We start from the raw sequence: 26,441 nt of genomic DNA, 5'->3' as shown, positions 1-26,441 counted from the left end.
GCTTCCATTCGTTTCAACACGCAAACATCAGTCAACATGATCTGCACCTACCTCATAAAGCTTTAAAAAAAAAACTACTGCACCAACTACAATAAAAAAATCAAATTCCAGTAAATATATGACAGAGAAAAAGAGTGTCACAGGAAACACTTTCATGGATTACTTCTCATCAAGTAACATTAGGAGAAGGTATTCTGGTAGTATTCTACAGCCTGCTCTGTATGACTGTGTTTTTGTAACACTGGTTACGACACTATGGAGGACAAAAAATTACATAAGCATAAATAAATAAATAAATAAAAATAAAATACATTTTGGGAATGAAAAAGGCTATTTCTGTATTTTTACATTTATTTATTTCTCTATTTCTACATTTATTTATTTCTGTATTTCTACATTTATTTATTTCTGTATTTCTACGTTTATTAATTTCTACATGTATTTATTTCTGTATTTCTACATTTATTCATTTATTTCTATTTACTGTATCTATTCTATTCCACATTTCCACAAACGATTCCTATAATATCTACATTACACAAGCTTTACACAAAAATAAGAGTTATTTTCCTCGTGGAGATCGAAAATGTATGACACTAATCCACATAACCAAATGTACTTTGATGTAATGATGGCAATGATGGACTACACACAGCAGACTGATTTTCCCTCACTATAGCCAGGGAAAACAAGTGCAACGTTGATGAAAATCTATGGCCTTGAACAACAGGAAAGCGTGGAAGTACAGTACATACTGTGTGTACGTTTTTTGTTTAACTTAAAACATGTATTCGTCTGCAGTTTCTAAAAATGTCGACCGAATACTGTGGTGAAGTTTTCTTCGCAAAGTTGGTCACATAATTCTCCCACCGGTATTACTAGCTAGCTAGCTGATACCTCACTAACCTAAAGTACCTAACTTTACCTCAGCAAAAGGCCTATGTCAGTGACAAAACAGTTGGCTAGCTAACGTTAGCTTGTTCATTAACGATCAGCGATATAAGTAATATTTATATGAAATATAAATTATATAATTATATATGAAAATTTACAACATACTCAAACAGAATACTGTTCAGTAGTAAGCTATAGAGAATTTGATACCGAAAATAGCGTGCGGCGAGTAGCCCAGAATACTTCCTACGTCCTTCATTTACAAAGGCGGTTACTTCATGAAATCAATGTTTTTTAGCCTAGTGCTTTTTAAACGACTGTTGCAGCTAGCTGCCACATGGTTCTGGCAGTGTCGTCCCAGTTGATCTGCTGCGTCAACGAGCGGGAGCCCTGAGTTACCTTCGAAAATAAAAACCTGCTTAATGGGTTTACTGTGCTTGCGGTCGTCGTTTAACATGAATTCAAAGTATCCTGAAATCAAATTTTATTTAACGTACAGTAGTTTCAACAGTACATAAACTAGCTAGCTAATAGCCTAGGCTACAATCGCTATCGCCAAATTATTCAAAAGATGACTAACGTGAAAACTGGTCGCTAAATAAATCCACACACGCCTATCACTATCATCTACCATACAGTATTTACTCCAAAAACGATCTAATGTCTGTTTTTTTTTTCCATGTTTAAGGATTAGGTTCAAGATGATTGTTCTTGCGTGTTTTTTGATAATGATCCAGTCAGTAAAAGTGGCGCGCTCACAAAACGTGATCAGGGAGAACGATATTCCGTTTCCAAAGTAAACTTTTATTCTAAATTTTCCGGTTGTTGTGACACGACTACATATAATGTTTTTACTCATTTAGAGAAATTAATTTATTGGGGAGCTAGTTGGGGGGACAAAAATATCCCACACAAATATTGGGGGGACGTGTGTTGTCGTCGTCGTCCCCCCGGGTTCCTACGCCCCTGGGAGATGGTGTCTATGACATGTGAGACGTCAGACAAATTTGGTGATCATTGGATATATTATATATATATTTTGGAACATTAAGCCACGTTAAGCCTTTTCCATATAGTGTGCGTCAATGGAGAGGAAAACGCTTAATGCAAGATAACGTCCATACTCATAGGATTTCGGTTTTTATTTTTTGACAGGTGAAAGTGTTTAGGCCTATGACAAGAGATGTCCGAGAGAAATTTGGTGATCATTGATCGTTGTTTTGTAACATTCAGCCTCGTTAAGCCATTTCACGTAGGCCTAAACGTTTTAGAATGTCCGCAAAAGCCTTGACGCTTGGTCATAGGCTAGCCTACTTCAAGGCAGGATTTGTTGGCGAAATTAAAGTGACGAGAACACCAATGGATATTCTGGTTGTATGTGGTTTGTACAAATAATTTTATTTGATTACAACTTGTATTTGGAAAACTGTAAGCTACACGTTTCGGTGCCTGGATTCCAGTTGTTTCTGCGAATTGCAGCGATCCATCTGCTTCTCTTTTCTTTAGCTTTCGGCAGTCTGTAAAAAGATAGCTCCGATTTCTTGTTGAATCTATTTGTACAGTCAATCGCACAACAGCTCTTTCCCATATTGGATGTGTTTTTTGTGTTTTCGCAGCGTTCAAGCTGATCGCTAACGCTGCCACTCATTAGCCTAAGTCTTTCTGCCACTCACTGGGTGGAACCCGCAGTGACTCCGCGCACTGTGACGTCACTTGCATAACCCCAGTCAAGTCAAGGCAGTAGCAGTAGATCCAATCGCACCGCTATAACCAATCCGGCTTTAGACTGAGGTATAGGACCACCCACTCAATTAACATACGGACACTGAAATACAGAAATAAATAAATGTAGAAATGTCGAAAAACAGAAATAAATAAATGTAGAAATGCATAAATACATAAATGTAGAAATAATATCTGTAAAATCTGTAAAAAAATCTGTAAAAATACAGAAATAGCCTTTTCATTGCCAAAATGTATTTATTTATTTATTTATGCTTATGTCATTTTATCCTCCATACGACACATCTCAACAATGGAAGACAATTATTCCGCCTATTGTCTGAAAGGGCACTTCTTACCACCGCGAGAGATGTAGGTGCTCCTTATTCATATTTTAATCTTTTACCTCATTCAGACTTTGCTTATTCTAATGAGAGCTGGCCGCTATTTACTTGAATGCCACAGAATGCTGTTGGGGGGAAATTGAGTTTTAAATGATCGAGGTCCTTTCATCAACGCCAGCCACTCCAGCCGAGGGCGCAGAGGTCGTGTGACGGCCGCGCAGCGCGCATGCGCGGGCTGCGGTCGATTATTTTCGATGAGATCAAACGCATCCCTTATAGCTTCGCTTGAGGATGCCTCTCATTTTAACATCCACCGCGGTATTATTTGCATAACCGAGGCAGTCCGTTAAGCGCGATTTCAGTCCCTCATGCTGTGGTGTGATACTGAAGGCGCAAACACCTACACATCAGTCTAAAACTGGCCTCTACCTTGGCCTCACTTGGCCTCTTGCAGGACCTTGTCAAAACTACAGGATAATGTTGGGTTTCAAACCCATTCAAGCTTTAAAAAACAACAAAACTTCATCGCAACAAGCATATCATTACTAGCAGTGAAGGGAAAGTTGCGCCTCTGATGAAGCACGTGACTGCATGTTTTATTCTGTAACATAGTGCACTACACTACAGATAAGCACAGATGTTTTAATCTAATCTACACTGGAATGATCAAAAACCATTAACATCTATGAAACAGAAGCATGAGTAGTGCAGCTGTTCAAGACGAGCCAAATTCAGACCATGCAGCAGAATAAGTTGTTCCGATATTTCACCTTTGAGCGTTTGCCCTGGAATAATTGCGCAGATTGGCCCTCCTGCCACTTCTGCTAATTTAATGTCTAACAGCTCTTCACTTTGATTGTGAAACAAAGAGGCTCGATTCTGTCCTCTTAATTACGGCTCATTTGGCTATAAGACAAATCTTTAATTGCTTTCCTTCGAGCGGGCCAAGAAACGCTGGCAACGGAAAACAGCAAACAGCATAGCGCGTAATCGGCTGGCACTGCCGGCCAGAGAGAACCCATAATGCATTTCACTGATGTGCTCTGCCTCGTCTGCCCGATTCACACGGGATGCCTGAAACAAAATGTCAGAGCTTAATCACTACAACACGTCCTTAAAAAGGGCATTCCTATTACGACACTGCAATAACATTCTGATGCGACATGAAGTTGGTATAAGAACAGGTGCCTATGGATCCCATGACTTAATACATGAATTCCTATCATATTTGGTGTAACATCTTTAAGAAAACCCAGGTCTGAATCTCTAATTTGATTAATTGTCCAGTAATAGATTAACGGTTGCGGACAGGGGAGACGCATTTATATGAGCGAAAGGCTTGCGCATCGTCACCAGGAGGAGTACACAGTAATCTCAATATGGGTGAGATTCAGTTATGGAACTTATTAGACCTTTGAAAAAAACTTAAATTCATGATTAATGTGTGCTTGATCTACAAAGCATGCACTTTTCAAACAGATTTCACTTGAGTCGTCTTACAAATAGAACTCAGATGATCAGCTAGATTTTCAATAAACATTATTAGGCAGCCTCATCTTACAACAGCAACAGCATTCATCTCCCCGAGGCCCCTGTGTCCCAAAGGACAGTCAAGGAGAGTTAATTACAGTGTTTACAGGGATGTCCCCATCTTTCCCACTTCACTGGTCAAAAAGCAAATATTAGTCACGCTCGCAAGTTAACAATTAAATGCGTAATTGTAGTACTATTATTTATTACTGAACCAAGCAGTACCATTTATTTAAAATAGATTATTTAAAGTAGATTCAAGTGAACAACTTTCCTATTCATTTGCATTGTGTGACCATTTTGAAAACAGCCGATCTGACACTCAGAGGGTAATTGTATCCCTTGGAGCGCCAGGTCTTCGGAGAAAAGTGTAAAGTGCAAACCCCGAGACATTGTCCTGGCTAATTCAGCCGTACAGTTTAGGGCAAAACAATGACATCAACGTTAACCACTGCAACCCCTTGTAAAATAATTTTATTAGGCACAAGGCCTTGTTTGAAATATGATGAATTGCTAAGATTCAAAGAATGTTGTTAAATAAATTTCACCAGACATTAAAGAAGAAAGTAGCAAAAATATAATACGTCTGCATGAAGCTATTTTGTCGAACATGATTTTTTTTTTTTTGCATTTATTACAGTCTAGCAAGGAGAGTCATAGGCTAATATAATGATTTCTTTCAATAACGCAACGTCAGCGATGATAGACTGCAAAAGTACATTCAACACTTACCTCTTTCTGTGTTGACAGACAGCTTTTGAACTTCCCGGCTATCCCCTTGAACAGCATTTTTAATGATCGCAGTCTGGCTGTCGTTCACAGTCAAGCTGAGTCTGTTCGAAGGTGCGCCTTCCTTGACTGACACTGTGGACGTCTTCCTTCTGACTAGCGTGGAGGAGACGGTGCCCATGTGGAAAGCAGGAACCCCCAAAATCCTGTCAATACCATGTGAAAAAACAGCTGTTGCAACGATATTCAAGAACTCAGCAAGCTCCCCCGTTCAAGAAGCAACCTCTGCCCGTCTCTCCTGTCTCACGCAACTCCCGAATGAATTCAGCAAATCAAATTTCGTGATAAACCGACTGTCGCGGACGTTGTGTGTTACAGGCTATGTTGGAGATCACGCTGCTATGCTGGACCAGTTTGTCATCTGCAACGTGACATCGTGTCAGTTAGGTGGCACCCTCATCATACAGAGCTGTCCTCCCCTTTGAGACATGAGAGATGATGCGATTACCATGTTGTGTATCGTTGTGCTCATACTTCAAATATTTTATGGGCAATTCGGGGAACTAATTAACAATTTCAGCATACATTTGTATTCCAGCACGAGGATCACAAAGGTCAAACAAACACAAAGCCCTCTCCAGCGCAGCCCCGTTTAATCTACATAGCAATGCTGCACTGCAAACGCTGCCGAAAACAAAGCTTTGCGTAATGATGGTGCTTTTGATATGAGAGGCGGTTCAATGACACAGACACAATTTACACAACAGGAGCCTGAAGCCAGGTGAACTATGCACGATCATAATTCATAACAACATAACAACTCCCTACAGTTTGATGACAGTAAGAAAGACAATGTGGTTTGATGGGAGACGATGGCCATATTTTGCTATATTTTGCTCCTGTTGGCTGTGTTTTGCATACAGCAGTGTTGCATCAGTCAGGATGGTCTCCTGGACGCTCCCTGCCTGTCCCCAAAGCATTCCAGAGACCTACACCCATCCCCAGGGGACAGAGAACAAACACGCTGGAGAGCATCCCAAAGGACAGTCTCTCAGACTACAACAGACTGTTACCTAACTTGTGCATGTCATGCAATATTGTGAAAATATGTACTGTCGTGCATGCCATACAGTATTCTGGTAATATGTACTACATGCCATTCAAAAATAAGGAATTAACATGCCTAAAAAACTTTTTTTTTTTTTTTGCAGATAACAGAACTCTACAAAATGATAACTCCTAGTGTGTTAAATTCCAACTATAACAAGCAGTAAGAATCCTCATTTTACATACAAACCAACTCCCTCAGTTTTCAATGAGATTACGTCTAAAAACTTAAAGGTTTGCTTGGGTATTTTGTAAAGCAATAGTTATACAGGTAGTGTTCTCTATGTCTGGGTCAGTGCCTTCTCGGGTATTTTTCTATGAAGCGATTCCTTTCACTTGTTTTAACTTCAATGCCAGTGACCTATACACACACACACGGACACACACGCACACACACACACACACACACACATATTCACTTATTTATTTTTCCATTTCACAGCAGCAGTTCAGATTTAGGGCTTCTAGAAACCAAAGATATAAAATCATACATGGGAGATAATATTAATATTGAATGAATATATGTATATAAATCTTTTAATGATCAAAAAACACTTTACAGTGAGGTGTGGTGGAGGTTACCTCATCCACAACTTCATTCTGGAACACTCACCAAACATCAGCTGTCAGCTGAGGCGGAGAGTAAGGGAATCTCTTCAGACAATTAAACTGGGAAATCTTAGATGGCAAGATGGCAGGATCATCATTGAGAATTCAGCCAGGACACTAGGGAATCCCCTGTAATATGTGCCATGGGACTTGTAATGACCACATTGAGGGTGTAGGGTAAAGGTCTTATGTCTTCCTACATGAATAAGCACACACATCCCACTCATGATTTGAAAGTATGCATCATTTAATTTATTTTATTCTTGCACTTCAGACATTCCAATTCCGTTTGTACCCCTTACCTTTCCTAAGAGGCAGAGCCTTCTTGATATTTCATTAACGTTTGACAGCTTTGTTTTCCTGTTTGCGTTGCATCATTAATTTGTACAGGTTTTATATTTTAATTGAAATCTATTACTCACTGGCCAAGGCACATCTTAAATTTTGGAAAAAAAGAAGTCCTTCCTTTTATATGCGGCCACACTAAACAGAGAGACAGCATAAAGACTTCCCATCAAAATGAAATAATTCAGCATTGCAATTAGCTTCTTAAGCTTTTAGACTGTATTATATTTTGTTAAGGTCTCTTTGGCCTTAAGAAAGAGACCTTCTGATTGTTATTGCAATTGTTTGGGATTAGTGTCAATCAAGTAAGAATTACTGTGAATTACTACTAAGAATTACTATCAAATAAATTTACAACTACAGCTTTAACAACCTATAAATACTCAGACAAGAGGCTTCTTAATCGTTTAGGTCACCTGGAAGAAAGTATTAGTTAGTAAATATTAGGTCACCTGTGCCATGCACACACTACATAGGCAGCCATTAAAACACACACTTTAAACACTTCATCCAAAAAAAGAACTGACAACAGACACCCCACTGTCAGACACAGTGAGTGGACATCATCCCTTTTTTGGCAAAATATCTGAAACAAGTGAAAACAGAAATGAATTGTTCAGATCTGAGCTGGGTGCTGTATTAACTTAAGCCAATATTGTATAAATGGCACATACTTCTGAGAAACGTGTGGCTATTTTGTTGACCTCTCAGTTTCACTTAGCTTAATTCAACACTTCAACAGTCAAAACACCTCATCAGCTTCACGACACGAGAATGCTGTAAAAACACTGCAGTTCAAATACCAAAATCTGACCTTCATATCTGCAACTGTTGCAAAAAATACCACAGGTTAGAATGCAGTGATACGATGCATGCGTTCAGCTCTGTTTGAGCGTGTGGATGGCACCACCTAGGTGTACGCCCTCTTGCGGTTTGAAATTTTTCAGTTGTATGAGGAAGCCTGGATTGGGACAAACGGCAGGCCGTTCCTTTTTAACGGAGGTGAAGGCCTCATCAAAAGCCAGCCCCTCTCTGGACATCAGGTATCCAATGACTATTGAGGCTGATCGAGAGACTCCAGCATTGCAGTGTACCAACACCACTCCGTCCTGAGGGAAGAAGAGACAAAGCAGGATTACTTCAGTCTGTGGACACTGGGTTGCAGAGCCAGATGCGCAAATAGGAATGAATACTTTTACAGTCTTTTAGCTCTTTCACAGTACTCACTGACACAAAAACCTGTCTTGCTTTCTTTACTAACCATGATAGCAGAGCCACTGTCAATACCTGTACTTTTATTTCTGCATGAGACTTATAGTTTGTCTATAAAAAGGGCTTCCAAGCAAACAAAAAAGTGTAGAAAAACTACAGCCTGTTCGGAGGTGAGCTGAGCAAATAAAAAGTCTAAAACTTCTGTCACGCTTTTTTTTTCCAGAGGTCAGTCACACTATCAAAGTTTTAGAGTCCACACAAGTCTTAGGGACATTGGTAATGCGGCAGTGCTACATACTATATTCACACCTTTTTAAAGAAGTTAAACCACATATGCTTGGTGTCATTACCCAAGGGAAACGTGTCATTCCTAGGTCAATTTTATAACTCTGTGTCTCTAGGCGAATGAATGACCAAATTTAAACCGCTGTTCTCCCCACCTGTCTCCACCTGGCCGCCCAACTCAGGTGTTGAATTTATACAGAATGTATTATGTCTTTCATAATGAACACCTCCAGGCAGAAAATATCTGACCTTGCAATCACAGCAAGTACCTCCTAAAAGGCTGGAAAACAACACAAGCAATATGAGAAAACAAAAGGAGCTTACGGCTGCTTTGGCTTGGTCGATGAACTCAAAACACTCCTGGAAATATGAGGTGATGGCAGTCTCCGGAAGATCCAGTATATCCAAAGATTTATAAATAAACTCATAAGGGAAGGCGTTTTCAACACCATATGCAACATTCAATATATGTGATACCTACAATGAAAAGAGGTACATTTAACACACAGAAAGTAGTAATTGTAAAATAAATAAATATATAAATAATTACATTAATCCATTAGGAAGGTTTTAACTATATGATTGCAATATTTCACTACAAATAACTTATTGTAGTACCTTAAATTTCCTTAAAGTACTTAAGTCCTGGGCAACATCTTGTGACCCTACAAAAAGAAAGATGAGTTTTATAAACAGCCAGCCAACTACTTTTTACATTATTTAATCAACATGACTTTATTTATGTACGAAGAATTCTATAAATGAGAGAAAGCCTCAACAGGTGGATTGGAATTTGAGAGGAAGGGTCAAGGACACGGGGGCTATACGCCTAGCTACCCGTGTTTCTGCTAAACTTTTTTGCTTGAGTTGTACACTGTATACTATTACTTAATACTACCTTTTCCGTTCATTTGGGCACTTAAACATAAGACAGCTGACACATTTACTCACTGGATAATTAACAATGTTGAACTACAGTGCTGGCCAAAAGTATTGGCACCCCTGCAATTCTGTCAGATAATGCTCAATTTCTCCCAGAAAATGATTGCAATTACAAATGTTTTGGTAGTAATATCTTCATTTATTTTGCTTGCAATAAAAAAACACAAAAGAGAAAGAAAAAAAAGTCAAATCAAGTATCAATTTACACAAAACTCCAAAAATGGGCCGGACAAAAGTATTGGCACCCTTTGAAAAATCATGTGATGCTTCTCTAATTTGTGTAATTAACAGCACCTGTTACTTACCTGTGACACATAACAGGTGGTGGCAATCACTAAATCACACTTGCAGCCAGTTAAAATGGATTAAAGTTGACTCAACCTCTGTCCTGTGTCCTTGTGTGTACCACATTGAGTATGGAGAAAAGAAAGAAGACCAAAGAACTGCCTGAGGACTTGAGAAGCAAAATTGTGAGGAAGCATGGGCAATCTCAAGGCTACAAGTCCATCTCCAAAGACCTGAATGTTCCTGTGTCTACCGTGCGCAGTGTCATCAATAGGTTTAAAGCCCATGGCACTGTGGCTAACCTCCCTAGATGTGGACGGAAAAGAAAAATTGACGAGAGATTTCAACGAAAGATTGTGCGGATGGTGGATAAAGAACCTCGACTAACATCCAGACAAGTTCAAGCTGTCCTGCAGTCCGAGGGTACAACAGTGTCAACCCGTACTATCCGTCGGTGTCTGAATGAAAAGGGACTCTATGGTAGGATACCCAGGAAGACTCCACTTCTGACCCAGAGACATAAAAAAGCCAGGCTGGAGTTTGCTAAAACTTACCTGAGAAAGCCAAAAACATTTTGGAAGAATGTTCTCTGGTCAGATGAGACAAAAGTAGAGCTTTTTGGGAAAAGGCATCAACATAGAGTTTACAGGAAAAAAAACGAGGCCTTCAAAGAAAAGAACACGGTCCCCACAGTCAAACATGGCGGAGGTTCCCTGATGTTTTGGGGTTGCTTTGCTGCCTCTGGCACTGGACTGCTTGACCGTGTGCATGGCATTATGAAGTCTGAAGACTACCAACAAATTTTGCAGCGTAATGTAGGGCCCAGTGTGAGAAAGCTGGGTCTCCCTCAGAGGTCATGGGTCTTCCAGCAGGACAATGACCCAAAGCACACTTCAAAAAGCACTAGAAAATGGTTTGAGGGAAAGCACTGGAGACTTCTAAAGTGGCCAGCAATGAGTCCAGACCTGAATCCCATAGAACACTTGTGGAGAGATCTGAAAATGGCAGTTTGGAGAAGGCACCCTTCAAATCTCAGGGAGCTGGAGCAGTTTGCCAAAGAAGAATGGTCTAAAATTCCAGCAGAGCATTGTAAGAAACTCATTGATGGATACCGGAAGCGGTTGTTCGCAGTTATTTTGTCCAAAGGTTGTGCTACCAAGTATTAGGCTGAGGGTGCCAATACTTTTGTCCGGTCCATTTTTGGAGTTTTGTGTAAAATGATAATTGATTTAATTTTTTTTTCATTGTCTTTTGTGTTTTTTCATTGCAAGCAAAATAAATGAAGATATTACTACCAAAACATTTGTAATTGCAATCATTTTCTGGGAGAAATTGAGCATTATCTGACAGAATTGCAGGGGTGCCAATACTTTTGGCCAGCACTGTATATTAGCAAGGATGGAAACCTCTAAGTTCCAGCTGCGCACTCCTTGCATAAAGACTTTCTGTCAGATTACATGTGGCCAAGGGTGTCAGAGAATATATAATCGAATGCAATACCTCCCCATACGTTTGACAGAAAAGTTGAGTAATCAGCCCTGCATTCCGGACCAGATCTGAGAGACTTCTAGAGATGCTAACTAACTGGGACACTACATGTTTATATTAGCATTTTGCACTATCCAGTTGGCTAGCCAGCACGTTGTACTTCCCATTATACAGCCAGCTAGGGGTGTGCAGACCTAGCACGTTAAGGCTCTTACCAAGCAGTAGATAAGGCCTAATAATACCGACTTGTAAATCACTGCTGTAATCGTGGACGTAACCGCAACCCCTCCCGGGCTCCGAAACGTCTTCAACAACTTCCACGGTCGAGCCTTCCCACGTTTCTATGGTCCGCCGGCCACTTAACGCTGTCACTCGGGTACTTTGCTTTTTCAGGTTAGTCTTGGAAAATCCCTTAATTTCCTGTGAAAGGGACTGCATTGTATATGCCTCAAACAGAGCAAAATAATGATTAAAAACACGATTAGCTACTGTAGATTCTCCCGGATCCCAGACCAGTCCCTTATTCACTCACTCGCAGACTTCATTTACTGTGGACATGAAACCCAACCATACCCTACTGTACTGGAACATGAAACAGAAAACGATCAGACTGAAACTACTGCAGAAAGCTGTATGCCTGTTTTCAAACGAACCACTTTCAGTCCCAGGAAGTATTTTAGGCAGCCTTCACTGCGCATGCGCGGGTGATGCTCTACTTGAGCGATCAGATGGAGACAGCTGTGGAGGTATATTTGCGCGCATTGAAAGCATATAAATCTTATTTGTATGCACAGGAGACACCATTTACGATAACAATTCATGTAAAAAGTGTCCGAATTGCTGTCTACACATACAAGTAGTCTTTGAACAAGTTTTCCTCCATAGTGAACCAGGTTAATATCAGATTAGTTTAAACTGTAGCACCAGAGTTAGGTTTACAAACACAGTAAATAATAAATTAAAGTCTGTGAGATGATATGATAGTACAGTGAAGTGCAAGGGTGGCCATTTTCTTCTACAGCCACCAGTGCCGTTTAGTCCTTCCTGGGCAAGTTGACACTGCCAGGTACATCCTCCATCTCAGGCTCGTCAGAGTCAGGAGGGAGCGTGCCCATGTCCTCAGCCTCAGGCTTCTCGGAGTCAGTAGAAGGCACACCAGGCCCACTGTCACTGCCCTCGGTTCTTCTGGGTGCTAAGCCAGCAGCTCCCAATGGAGCACCACCACCTGGCTCCTGGTTCTCAGTCTCACCCAGTACACCATGTTGGACAACTGCTCTAGGATGGTTCATGGCTCTGCTGAGTGGCTGGTCAGTTTGAGGGACAGTCCTTTCTTTAGCCTAGGACAAAACACCCACACCGGGGGTGAATGCTCATTCCTGACTGCAAGTGTCAGAAGCCCGACATTGGCGAGCAAAATCGTGGGCCTCACAGAGCCACTCCCGAAGATGATGGAGGTACACCATGCCCAGTACTCCAGGCACCTCAGGGTGTGGTGGGGGTCCAGAGGGTAAGGCCACAGGGAACAGTGCACATTTCACTCATGCTGTTTTAGTCTCTTACCTTTAAGTCCACCTGTTTGTTTTTTCATTTGTGTTTTCAACAGTATTAGAGACAGTATGTTACCAAATTGTATTTTTTGCACAAATTTTTACAAATCTTATTTTCACACACAGTCAAATGCTTTGCAGCCTACTGTCATATGTTTCTTTGTGCTTCCTCCTTCTGGTCTCCCACAAGGACTTCCAACCATTTTAAAACATTAGGGTATTAATATCGAGGTCTGGAATATTTATAACTGGAATATGCATCCATGTACAAAAATTATGGGACAGGCAGAGATTCTTAAACACTGTGTAACCAAGACAATAAAGTGATAAAAATTAAATCTTCAGTCTTTTTCTTCAGCAGGATCTGTACACATAAACAAAACAAAAAAATTGAATTGTGCTATACAAATAAAATTGAATTGAACTGAATTGAATAAGCAATTTTATTTATTGTAGATAAGGGAAAATGAGGCCCCTGCAGTCCAGTCTCAAGAGTAGACCTGGAAAATGACCTGGCTGAGACCTCAGTAGATACAGGTGTTTGCTGCTCGTTAGCTTGTAACCATCTTCTTTTTCATTAGTTGAGCCATTTTAGCCAATATAGTGCCTCATCATTTCATAGCATGGTGGTATGTTTATTTTCCCTAAAATACTCTGTTGTATGTTAATAATCATTGATTACATGGTGAGACATATTTCATCATTACAAACACTGGATTTTAGCAAACCACTGTAATGTAACACTGTAATAGTAGTCCAGTATGGCAATAAAACATGTAGGCTACAAAATGCAGTTTTTCTTTCTCTGAAGTGGTTGAGCTATTGGATTACACTGTAACCTCAAATGCGGCTTAATAACACGTAGTTTGTCATAGATATCAGCAGAGGTGGTATTTGGTGGGTTATACTGTGGCCTAATATAAATTTCGTCCATATAATGCTTATAATGCAATCAATAATTTTCTTATAAATGACACACAGCGGTTGTTTGGCCCTTTTGTTCGAAAACGTTCAGATATTTTGCCAATTCCCAATGACAGCTGCATAGAGCATTTGATCCACTAAAACCAAAACTGTCACCTGTTGTCCACAACAATCTCTTGTCCACCCCTCAAAAACAGGAATTCAAAATATGCGCATCGAATAAACAGGCTAGCCCGCAGGCATCACCCGTGAGTCCCGCACCCTCCACATGCAACGGTGACGTCAGAACTACAAAGGCGGAAGTCTGTGGTGACGGATGTGACGCAATACGCGTCGGTGTTGCAGGAAACGGCCTCGTTCTGAGCGCTCGGGCAACACCTTAGAGAAATCGGGGAGGTGCAGCCGTCTGCCCCTAACATGGGCGTATTTCAACACTAAAACGCACACTGAGAGTTATTTTTATATAAACACTACAAAAAAGAAGCTCAGCGGCCCCTTTCCTTTCTGCGAAGCACACTAACAGGCAGCATGTCGCGGGGGGTGCTGCAGCCGAGCCAGCAGAAGCTGGCGGAGAAGCTGACGATCCTGAACGACCGGGGGATCGGGATGCTCACCCGCATCTACAACATCAAAAAGGTACAGGATCCGGGATCCGGACGCTGCGGTCCGCTCTGCGCGGTGTTAGCCACGGTCTGCCACTAAAAACGCCTACGTTGGCGATTCGCGTTTGAATTTGGAAGTCGTAGCTGGCACCGACAGATGACTGCATAGCACTGATTGGGAATGGCCAGGAATTCACAGGCCCTGGATAGCAGGGTAGCCGGTTAGCATAGCTAGCTTTGTCAAATTATACGTCAGCGCCGCGGTGAAAATGTGTATATTGATGCTTTTCGGACGGTACTGTTTGTTTTCGTTGTCCTCCAGTTGGACAATCCCGTCAGATTCTAGAACTGACGTTACATTGTATGCATAGAGCGTCTGGATCGTGTCAAACTGGCTAAGCTGTAGCTAGCTAGCGACATGATGAAGGAAAAAATCCTGCTAGCCTGTTCATATACTGGGCTGATATTTGCCTTAAAGCCAAAAAACATCTTTCCTTTCGCTGCGACAGTTTTTCTGCATGTGGTCTTCTGTAACGAAAGAACGATCTAGTGAGCTGGCTATCGTACAGCAGCTAGACGTTTCGTTTTGCTTGTTAGCCAACGTTAGCTAGTTAGGCAGTAGGTGACGGGATCGCATGTTCTTGCAAACTGATCAGTTTTTTTAAATAGAGAATTTTTTTTACTGTCACGAGCAGTCACCCCAAAACCAGAACAGTTAGGTGTATTTGATCATATATTTTATGGTATATTTTTCATTTGTACGGTGTGGCATGTCGTGATATGATGCAAAACACGACAGTATTTCGCCCTAGACGTTTGAAATTGAATTTGCTTTCACATTCTAAGACGTCTTGACATCTCTGTTTCATTACGGCTGTGTCGCTACATTTGTGATTCCAATTTTCTAGATTTATAAAGAAAGGTCTCATATTCAGTAAGAAAATGATTGCGGTCTTTGTCATCAAACAGCTTTGTGCTGGGTATTGAATGTCAGGCAACCCGATTGAATGCCATGAGCTGACATCTTGGTTGGCTTAAAATGTATAAAAATTGTCTTATTTAGTTTCAAAGTGGTAGGTTAATGACCTTGGTGCTGTTCACCGACTTGAGGTACTGAACTTGTGCCAGGGTTGTATTAGGGTATGGATTCATTTTGGAATTTTTTTTTTCCAAATTTTAAAAAGAGGAAACAATATAGCAGCTGTGTAAGTTCATGATTATTGTTTTTGTTGCCTTTTAGAAGAATTTGTAAAGGGTATTTTGTGGCAAATTGTGATAGCCTTCACTGTCAAGGTTTGACATTAGTAAATTTGAGAATGTAAGTTGTATAAGTGTGCACCTTGATTTTATCATATAATATAATAAGCATATAATGACATCGCAATGGTATTTACAGTACTTTCATATTTAATTTTGAAAACCTGCTAACCCACAATGATGATGTACTGGCCCAGCTGCATGCACACATACAGGGAAGCAGATGCCAGCTCTTTACTGAACTGCTTGGTTTTTGGCCAGGTGTTGGGTATTTAAGAGTCTATCCCAGAATCTCTTCTGTGAGGTAGCTGTCAAATATGTATGGATGTTAATTGGTTAATTGCATGAGAGAAGTGGTAATCTGATTGTGTTAAAATATTTTACAATATTAAATGCCAAAAAAATAGTACCTTTAACCATGCAGTGGCATGTTGGTAATGATAAATTATTTTCCAGTATTGAACTCCAACGATCATTTATAAGGACCTTAAAGGGGTTTAAAAAGTTAGTTATGAACAGTCACAAACTTAATCAGAACTGACTGCCTATTTCTAATCTGCAATAATAGGAACATTCTTTACATCTGTACTAGAGTTCAGTGGTTTTTCAGTCCTAACTCTGACAACTATATTGACATTTCAGAGAGATGTGAAATTAGCACCATTGGCTTTCCCCCCAGTTACATACATAGACCAATTTCAAAGACTACGTGGGACATCACATTACATTATTGGAGAGTTTTCTTTAAACAATGTTATCCATTTAAACAGCTGGTAATTGTGGGTTAAGTACCTTGCTAAAGGGTACAGGGCAGTGCCCCAGTAGGGAATCGAACCGACAACCTTTCGGGCACGAGTCCTGCTCCTTAACCACTATGCTACATTGCCTTCCCGGATCCCTGTGCATGTATATATTGGACCCAAAATACCCCTCTGTTTCCAGTGGTGTCTAATGGCTGTTAAAAGCAAAAAGTCTAGCTGAGAACAGTGTGTTGACTTAAATATTTTTAATAGTGGAAAAGTCAGAAATATGGAACACATTGTGCATTCTGCTGTAATGTCATGTGTAGTTCAGATATGTAGGTTAGCTGAGACATTGAGCTTTTGCTACAGAGGGATACACATTGTTAATCTGCTGAAGTAGCCTGACACACATTTTTGTGATGTCTTGCTACCAACAAGTGGGCTTACTAGTTCTGAGCGGTGCACTGCAATGTTAGATAGTTTTAGCTGTGCAAACTAAGCAGCTGATAATCAACAAGTGGGTCCAGAGGAGCTGAGATAGTGACAAATGGTTCACTGTTTGTCTTGGTACGGATAGGCACCTGGCTGTTCTGGCAAATTCCTCACCTACTACTTTGTTTTTTCAACAGTGTGAGTCGATGTAGTCAGCTAGCTAGCCAGACACCAAAATGATTTTCTTGTACATTACAGTAGCTGAAAGTAAAGGTTCATATTTAGATGAAAGTAGTCAACATGTTCCTGGCTACCGGATTGGGTGTGGCCTTCTGTAAATGTGCTTACATGGGGTGCCAGCCTTCACAGCAATTATGCTCTCATTGTGAAGTACACAAGGTTATATTGATGACCATTTTTCAATTAATTAGTAGATCATTTGCAATGGCACATACTGTAATTCTCTGATCTTTCAGGCTTTGAGATGTGTCATGTCAATTATTTTCCTCTATGAGAAGAATGACCCTGGATAGCCATAAATATACATCTGTTTTGGAGCACAGCAACCTATTACCTTAAATCTATACTGTATTTTACTCCAGGTTATACCCTAGGCTGCCAGTAGGCTGCACAGGGGATAAAACACAAGACTTTGGGTTTATTTGGTGTGTGGCTTGCATACCAGCAATCATTTTTGAACTCAGTCAAGGTAATGAGACTGTATCTTTTATCCTGTGGACCTGTAGTACAATAGAAGTAGCATAGCTTGTCATCTGTCTTCTTGATTTCAGTCCAATCAATAGGGGCTTTTCCACTTGTGAAAGTAGGCCAGGAACCTAGAGCTGAGCAGAGCTGAGCTCTGGTTCTGCCTGTCTTCCCACTGTCTTTTCTACCTTTTCTCCCATGTGTTGGTTCTGGTTCTGGCGGAAACAGAACCAACACATGGATCCAAACAATCTCTTCAGCCTTGTTATAAGGCTAATGCTAATTAACAGGAACTGTAGGCTTAGTCAGTGAGGTGATAGTGAGAGATATCGGGTTATTTTCCAAGATGTCAGATAGCAAAAATGTAAAATTCAAAGGCAAATAGCTCTTTTCAGAGAAGTGTCTGCCCTTCAGTTGATTAAAGTGTTGGGCAGGCTTTTTGTTTTTTATTTACAGGCTAATTGATCAGCTAAAATATGTGCATAGCTTGAAAGGATCTTAAAAATAGCAGTTCAATCAAATATTCTCTAAATGCTTGCTGCAGATGCATAGACAGCATTCTAGTCAGAACAGCAAAAGCTTTTACATCACCATTGTGTCAACATTTGCACGACCATACAGCTAACTTACAATTCAAACAGTCCACGATCACATATTTCAAGCTACTTCATCCTGTTTATGGTTGTCTGCCATCTTTTTAGAGGAATGTGATGGGCTGATATCTCCCCTGATTGGCTGGGTCCGGTTGTGGGCTGGAACATCCCTGTGAAAAGAAGTGTCATGGTGGCGTGAAGAAGAGCTCTTCCAGCTTTTTTGTAGTTTTTGGCCCATAACTGTAGTTCTAATGCCCCCAAGCATTCATTCTGGCGCGTGAAAGCAGCTCATGAGTCCAGAAGGCGTTTCTGGACATTTAGGGCACTATGTCCTCGTTTCTCGGCCCCACCCCCACCCCGCACCCTCTGTCTGCTGAGGCTGGCCAGCACTGTAGAAGCCCGAGCTAACAAGCTAGTGCGTTGCCATTTGGCTACACCGGTTAGCGTAATGACTACAGCGGGGGCCTGGCTGGATTCATGAAGCAGAGCATGTCACAGCATTGAGCGTATCTGCCTTGGGAGAGGGGGAGAGCTGCAGGAAGGCCTGGCAGCCTGTGCGGAGATGGCGGGAGAGCGCCGGAGGGGTTCCTGCGCCGTGCGAAAGGGCCGGAGAACAGCAGCGCTGAGCTGGCTGTCAGGACCTGACGCCTGGGGGCCAGCGCGCCTCACTGCAGGCTCTGGCACGGCCTGGAAAACGGCTCATTCAGCCCTGCGTCAAGAACGCCGGGAGATCCCCACTGAGTCATCGAGCGAGCGAGCATGTCCGCACGCCCTCACAGCGAGAGATGCAGCTTCCTTTCAGCATTCCGCCTTCCTGGGCAGATACAAAACGTAGTGTTCTATCTGTAACGGGCAAACAAGGCTGGCTGTTTCTTTTCAGGGACACCCAGAAATGGCGGAGTCCTGAACTGGGGAATAGCTTTAAACAAAACGGACGCACTTTTTGCTGTGGCTGTCACACTGAGTGTCTTGTCTCCACCGCTCCAGTGTGGCCTCATTTTGTTTTCCCGTCACCATCTCTGTCTGGATAACACTGTACCAGGATGACATACAAGCCAAGCGGTTTTTGTTTTGTAGCATTCAGGGGATTTTTAGCGATTGTAGCTGCAGAAAAACATTTGGTTGGAGTAGAAAGACTGGATGCATTTAGCAGTCCTGTTGCTAGGCAACTGGCTGGCAGTGATACAGGCAGTGGTTCAGAAATGCACTCAAAATTTGAAAGTACCTTTTCTTATGATGTGTTGAATGATGTAATGCTTGGAATTGCTGGAAATGTTTCTGTCCATTTTTCTATATGAAATTAGTTATACAATGGAAATGATAATGATCTATGCCTCTCAGCTGTCATGCACCATCAACACCAAGAGCAAGTATGTCGTTGAAGTGTTAATAATATCATGTAACACTGCTTTTCAGAAATCATTGTTACACTAATGACAGATCTGGTTATTTTCCTCAGAAAGCCTTTTAATTCTCTATACTGGAATTGCCACAACATGACCTAGAATGCTGTGTGGGTCAGTAAGTTTCAATTTAGCAGGTAGTGGACCACAATATCTATACTATAGATATTCACTCTTATATTATGCAACTGCTTTTCTGTTACTGCATTCTTCACCTGTTGAGATACAGAATCTACAGAAAAGCGTAAGCATTAAGTGTTTCGTAACATGTAAATGAAATGAAAGGATTACAGATGTGAGCCGCCCACCCCCGTGCCCATCACTGGAGCACTGTGCGATGCTGTGCTGACATCAGTGACTGCTGAACGTGGACACGGAATGAGGGTGGCCTTGTGTGTGATGTAATCGCTTTAGAAGATGCTTTTTTTCTGGGTCCTTGTATTCATTTTAAGAGAAAAAGATACTGGACAAAGCTATCAATAATCCTACGGCCTTCAAGCCAGTAGCTGGTTAATATCTATTTCTAGTATTAACCAGGTACTTCAAAGCTAATTGCTAAATGGTCCACAAGTCTAGTTAACTGGCTAGCTAGTGTAACCAGCTAGATAGATAGAAAATAAATAACAAGCCTGTTAGTTACAGTAGCTGTAGTAGGTGAATGTGCTATTTTGTAGCCTGTAATCTAGTCCCAATGGATATGGGTCCTATTCAGGATGTTTGGGCTTCTTACCACAGGCCAGTGCTTAAGAGTTGCATCTGCTTGTAACAGAAAGGTTTGGGGGTTATCAAATTGTAAATGGAAAGGCTACACATTTTCGGACTTGCCGAACGGGGCACTGGAAGGCACATGCGGTCCCTCTGCCCACTCAGACCCACCTTGAATGATGCTGGAACATTCAGCTAAAAACCGGCCGTGGTACGTTCCAGGCGAGAGGAGATAGCCAGTCAGGCTGTAGCAGACAGAGTGGGTGTCGTGGTCTCGTGACCTCTTTTCCTTTTGGTTTTCTGTGTTGCTTCTTTGTTACTCTTTAGGTTTAATAAAATCGCATCGGTCTTGGTTGAAGTGACTGTGTTGATTTCCTTTGTTTTACTTGCATGTTGTTCTTCCTTTTACTAACCAGACCTTTCCTGGTTCTGTATGAAATGTGGACTGATATCCTAAGCAGTCAAGAGTATACCATGCTGCTGAAGGCCTGGGTTCAGCATGGTATTCATATTAGCTGTGGGAACAATACTTTACAATTGGTATTAAATGGCATTGAAACTTAAACGCACTGTGAATATTTCTGAGCTCTCCGAGTTTAAATGATATCTACAGATGTAAGATTCATTCATGTTTGTTTGCCCACATAAATCTCGCAGTAGTTCCCAAAGCTAATTGTTTGGAGTAGAACTGCATGTCAGATATTGGCAACCTGTGTTTTACGTGTAATTTTTCTCTCTTTTCGTTACAATGCTTCCCCCAGCAAGGACAAGTTTGGAAGGTTTGCACAGCTTTTTGCCTTCCCTAAATCCTCCCGCTCCTCCCTCCCTCCCAATCCTACCAGTCTCACATCCCATGACCCTCTCTGTGTGTAACTCACAACGCTGTAGTGTGATTGGATGAGAAGAAAGCTCCAAAAATGACTTTTTTTTGTCCACAGACGATGACTATATGTTTGGATTATGGGATGCTTTTTGTGTTTCTTAATTTTGTTTTTTTTACATGTAGCAGTAGTTACTTTATAGCGCAAATCTAGGCTATTTGAATTGAGTGTGAGGTTAAGTAATATGGCTTTCGCATTATATGTCTTGAATGTGTGACATGTAAGGATATGACAGTCACGACTGCATGCTTCTTTTTCTTTGATTTTGAGCTTCGGCTCAGCTTTCTTACGTAGAGCAAGATTGATTTGTAAGGACCTGATCAAAGGTTCTGCATCACATTTCCCGCTGAATTAAGGGTTTCTGAAGAAGGCGTTGCACTATACCGTGCAACCGAAGCTAATTAACCTGGAGGATCAAAGCAGACAGACAAAGGACGCGCCTGGAAGCTTCCTCATTTTTGGGAAAATACTATCGCAGTAGATTTACCCATGTCTGTTCACCGAGCTGTTTCGAATGAGTCACAGTGAAGGAGATGCTCTTCATTTTGCGGTGGCAGATTTTGCAGCCATTGTGCAAAATGAAAGCGACAGCAGCATGGAGCTTCATGGAAGCATGAGCTTCAGCGTTTGGCCGTGAGCTTCAGCGTTTGGCCGTGAGCGTCAGCGTTTGGCCAGCGTGTTACGTCAGCTTCACTGTGTGTGCACTCAGACTCGGCCTGCAGTTTCACATCTGCATCAACGCTCCGCATATTGATACGCTCGTCAGCGCTTTTGTTTTGGAGGGTAGTATGTAAACAGTCTGTGCTATGTGGATGGTGCAGTAGTCTTATTTTGGATGTTTCGCTGGGTACCGTACTGTAGGTGCATGCCCGACATCGTCAGCCATGTGACCGCATACCTCCCTACCTCAAATGCATGTCCGCTTACTCTTCCAGCCACCTTAATTGTGTCAGACCCAGAGCACGTAATGAAATCCATCCTAAAGAAGGGTCTGCAAACAGGCCGCCTTTTTTCTTCCTGTAGGAGTGAGTCTGCTGTGTGGCACTAATCGCACCAGAGCCTCTCGAACAGAAGCTACCCCTCTCCATAGCGGATACATCTGTGTATCGTACACGCTCTCTCTCTCTCTCTCTCTCTCTCTTCCTCTCTCTCTCTCTCTCTCTCTCTCATTGCATAATCCAGCTGTGAACAAACCACTGCACTGCCTGCTCATCCGCTCACCTGTCCACTGAACGCAGCCTCCGAATCTCTGAATGTCACCACCTGATATCAGCTGTGGCGTTTTTAAGCTGTCTTTTTTTCTTCTTTTCTCCGGTTGCCGTTGTAGGCCTGCGGGGACCCCAAAGCAAAGCCATCGTACCTAATAGACAAAAACCTGGAGTCGGCCGTTAAGTTTATTGTCCGAAAGTTCCCGGCTGTGGAGACGCGCAACAATAATGTAAGTAAAGCACTGCCATCTGGCCAATAGTACTGTTTGTTACTTATTTATAAAATGATGGTCAAAAACAAAAAAACAGACATATACAGAGATATTGATGCAGTGTTGTTAGATTTTTGTTATGATATATGTACTGTTAATCTGCAATTTTGTCATGGTTCCTAATGATACAAGACAGATTTTTGGTTTTAAATAACTTTTCTTCTAAAATGTGTTTTGCTTTGATTGGAGAGGGTAGCAGGGGGAAAAAACAATAAATACACTGTAATGTGAAATATTTGGGGATTATTTTTACATGCTTTTACATATTTTTAGATACTTCTTTGAATTATGGAATTGAATTTTTTTTCTTCATTTTAAAGTGTGCTGTTACATGGTATCACAACTTCAATCCATTTGAGAGAAATGTATTTCAAATATTATGAAATGTATAGATTCTTTAAAAAAAATAAATCAATGAGAAAACGGCCCTAGAGGCCTGGTGCTGTCAGAGCTCTGTAATCTGACCAGTGGTCATTGGGTCAGTCAGGTCATTTACGTTTTCATTGAAACTCTGTTTTGGATGCTTGGCCTGAATAAACAGGCATGCCTGTCAAAACGAAAGACAGAGACCGATACCTGACTGGAGAGAGCCGACACGGTGTCATCTACAGCATGTTCTCTAGTGTTTACTGGTGTGTGCCACGCTCAGTCTTCAGCAGGTAGAGGTCTCCGCAGTACAGACGCCTGACAGGCTCTCACCTGGGCCTACCCTGCAGAGGCCCGATGTGAAACAGCTTTCTCCAGCAATAAAATCTTTTGTCATTCTTCAGACATAGTTTTGCAGTACTTAATTGCAGTTTTCAGTGGAAATTTCTTTGAGCTTTGAAGCCTTACATATGAATCAACTACAAAGCAAAATGCATTTCAATTGAGATCTGTTAGAGATGCTATCATTTGTGTCCACTGGTAGTCAAACTACAGGTAAAGTGTTTTTATCATTCATGTGCAGAAGATTCTAACAGTTGCTATGCCTGTTAGAGTAGCATGTACCATATGGGACCCTTCAGTGAAAATCTAAACAACTTGTAAATCTTAAACAAATCAACTTGTGCTCTTAGAAACCATCCTAAACATTTTCCAGCACAACATCATATGAGGCTTAATTGTAAATCTAACTCCTTTTGATTCAGAGGTCTTCTGCTTAATTTTATAAATTTATAATGGTGAAAATAAGCCTTTACTCAGTACTTGGTTGAAATAACATTACCATGTATTTAGTTTTGGTCGTGACCATATGTGGTACAATAAAGACAGTCTGTCATTGGGTCTCATTGTGGATGATGTCGTGGTGGCCTGTGCTGAAGCTCTCTGGGTTTGGAATGTGGGCACTGCGCTCTTACCCAGAGTTCCACTGGTCCTGTGGGCATGCTGATTGCAGCTGTCTGTTGAACGGTTTTTATTTGCCTCTGTCTCAAATACATTTATGCAAAATAATGTCCCATGGAGAATCAGTGACAGATGGAAATTATTGTATACTAATACTCGACATTGCCACATCTAGGTTTTGACATCGTCTATGATTTTTTTGATGAAGTTTGTAAATACATAATTATTTAGGCCATTATTAAGCCATATCTATTCCAAAGCATTCTTTTTAGCAGAAGGTACACCAGGAAATTCATTTTTCTCAATTTTGTTGTCACATACATTCTCATACCGCCAGTGTGATGTATCGCTGTTTGTGTCAAGTGTATTTTCAGCTCCTTTCAGTAAATTCCTTTGAAGTATTGTGTTTAGAAGCTTTTTAACAGTCACTTTCAGCTCTCGCTGTTTCTGTGTGCAAGATGTGTACCTGCTTTTTGGAATGAAGTAGAGCTGCATCATATTCAACTTTTGTCCAAGTATCTTTTATTGTGTTGTTTTATGTTTTTCATTCTACGTTTTATTTTGCATGCTTAACTTGGCTTTGTCTGGATTATTCTTTTGGTAAGTTTTGACTCTTGTTTAGCTTTGTGTAGTAGAACACTTTTAGTTGTTTTCACCTTTTTTATAACTTGTCTTGATGGACTGTGGAAAGGAATCTAAGAATTTTAAAATTTAAATTACAATTCTGTATTATTTTCAATATTATGCAAGAATTATGTTGTTCTGAGAATTACTGTAGACTTTAAAAGAAGAAATTTTATCTTCAATGTGTTCTTGGATTCCTCAGTCTAATATTGCATGGTAGCATAGCAATGCCATTCTTAAACCATTCTACTGAACATCTCATCTCTTCTGTACTCTGTAACAGGGATAGAGAGGCTTTCAGTGAAAAAAGCACATGCAAGAATTAACAGTTCTAATATTAACGTTACAGAAGATGCATAATTTCCACAGCAGGAGATGCGGGCTCACGTTAGTCATGCTTCATAAAAAGACGCTTGTGTGAAATTAACCCCGCTTAGGTTTCTGATGTTCCTGAAAGCTGGGATGTACATTTCTCCTCTGAAGCAACTCTGGTAAATAACAACTCTGGCAAAATGTAACATTTTGAAAGTTCACTGTTTTAAGATGTTTAAGATCTTGTCAACATCATCTTAAAGATTCTAAATGTTCCATGACATCACTAGCCATTAGTTTGACATTAATAGCCATAGCCATTAATTTGAAAATTGCATATGTGATAACATTTTTCTTTAGTTTTTTTGCCTAATTTTGAGGCAAATGTGTATATGAGCTTTCAGGAAGGTCTGAAATAGATTTCACATGGGGTCATGTAGTGTCACAGAGGATCATGAGCTACGCCCTTTCACTGCAAATAGTGACCTGTCTATGTGTGGGAATTGTTCAAATTACCATGTCAGAATTTGAAAACTAAAAGATGGAAAGAAAACAGGGAATGTACACAGTTTTAAGTGGTTCTTACTTAAACTGAGGAGAAAAGACAACTTCTTCCCAAACTTTTAAGAGTCTGTTAACATAGAAGGCAAACAGCCCGGTTTTGAGTTTGAGTGTGTATGGGGGTGATCTACTAACTTTGCTTCAGAGTAGATTTGCACTGTTAAGGACAAACATATCTCAGTACAGTCAGTGTTCAATTTATTTATTTCTTCCACATTGCTCACTTTATTATAGACCCGCTGTTGTGTGCAAGTCATTAGATTAGATGCCCTCTCTAATTTATTCATACATGTAACACTGTCTGAATCAGGGTTTCCGTTATCCAGTAATTACCGGTTTTACCTGGTAAAATTTATAAAAAACCTATAAATTAAAAACTTGCCGGTCAAAATGTCCGGTAATAATGCTCATATAAAACGTAGCTATGATGAATGCTATCCCTAAACAGGACATTGATAGCAAAACAGCCTGTTAACATCCTACAGTACAAGTGCTTATTTATGAGTTCAGCGAGCTGTACCCCGACTGGGCTACACTGGCTAAAATTGCCTGTGTTCTGCCCGTGTCAAGCGTGCCAGCAGAGAGGGGCTTCTCTCTGCAGAATCAAATTAAGATGGTGCTGCAAAGTCGTCTGGAGGAGGAGAGAGTGACGCGGCTTATGCGCATCGCAGGCTGCAAAGACACATTGGACACGTTTGATTTCAAGGCGGCAGCAGAGGACTTTGCCTCAATGAAAATAAGGAGAGAATAAATTGTTACCTGGTAGCCTATAGACTACATTTTATGCCATGTACGCCTAGCCTTTTTTTTAAACAGGCTACAGATGTTACAGGTTACAGATGTTCGTAATATCC

The 26,441-nt window shown here is 40.9% G+C and overlaps 2 protein-coding genes across 7 annotated transcripts in view; one reads left to right on the top strand and one right to left on the bottom strand.

Annotated features, from left to right (window-relative positions):
* Window positions 1-7,681: 7,681 nt before the first annotated feature.
* LOC118786168 (dual specificity protein phosphatase 19-like) lies at window positions 7,682-12,158 on the bottom strand. The gene is made up of 4 exons (XM_036541245.1): window positions 11,708-12,158; window positions 9,396-9,442; window positions 9,102-9,254; window positions 7,682-8,389 (listed from the first exon to the last, which is right to left on the bottom strand). The coding sequence occupies exons 1-4, from the start codon at window positions 11,928-11,930 to the stop codon at window positions 8,159-8,161; spliced, it is 654 nt and encodes a 217-aa protein (XP_036397138.1). The 5' UTR covers window positions 11,931-12,158; the 3' UTR covers window positions 7,682-8,158.
* A 2,140-nt stretch (window positions 12,159-14,298) lies between these two features.
* LOC118785552 (nck-associated protein 1) overlaps window positions 14,299-26,441 on the top strand; it is a 31,305-nt gene continuing 19,162 nt past the window's right edge. For 3 of the 6 annotated variants that reach the window (XM_036540292.1, XM_036540291.1, XM_036540290.1), the window contains exons 1-3: window positions 14,299-14,599; window positions 21,165-21,182; window positions 22,612-22,722. In XM_036540292.1, coding sequence (XP_036396185.1) covers window positions 14,492-14,599; window positions 21,165-21,182; window positions 22,612-22,722 — 237 coding nt within the window. In that variant the 5' untranslated portion in view covers window positions 14,299-14,491. The remainder of the gene's footprint in view (window positions 14,600-21,164; window positions 21,183-22,611; window positions 22,723-26,441) is intronic. The other 3 variants (XM_036540295.1, XM_036540294.1, XM_036540293.1) reach the window with 1 other exon arrangement.

Source organism: Megalops cyprinoides, chromosome 11 (assembly GCF_013368585.1).
Source record: "Megalops cyprinoides isolate fMegCyp1 chromosome 11, fMegCyp1.pri, whole genome shotgun sequence".
NCBI classification, from domain to species: Eukaryota; Metazoa; Chordata; class Actinopteri; order Elopiformes; family Megalopidae; genus Megalops; species Megalops cyprinoides.
The sequence above is the reverse complement of the archived record's forward strand: the minus strand, read 5'-3'. Positions and strand labels throughout refer to the sequence as shown.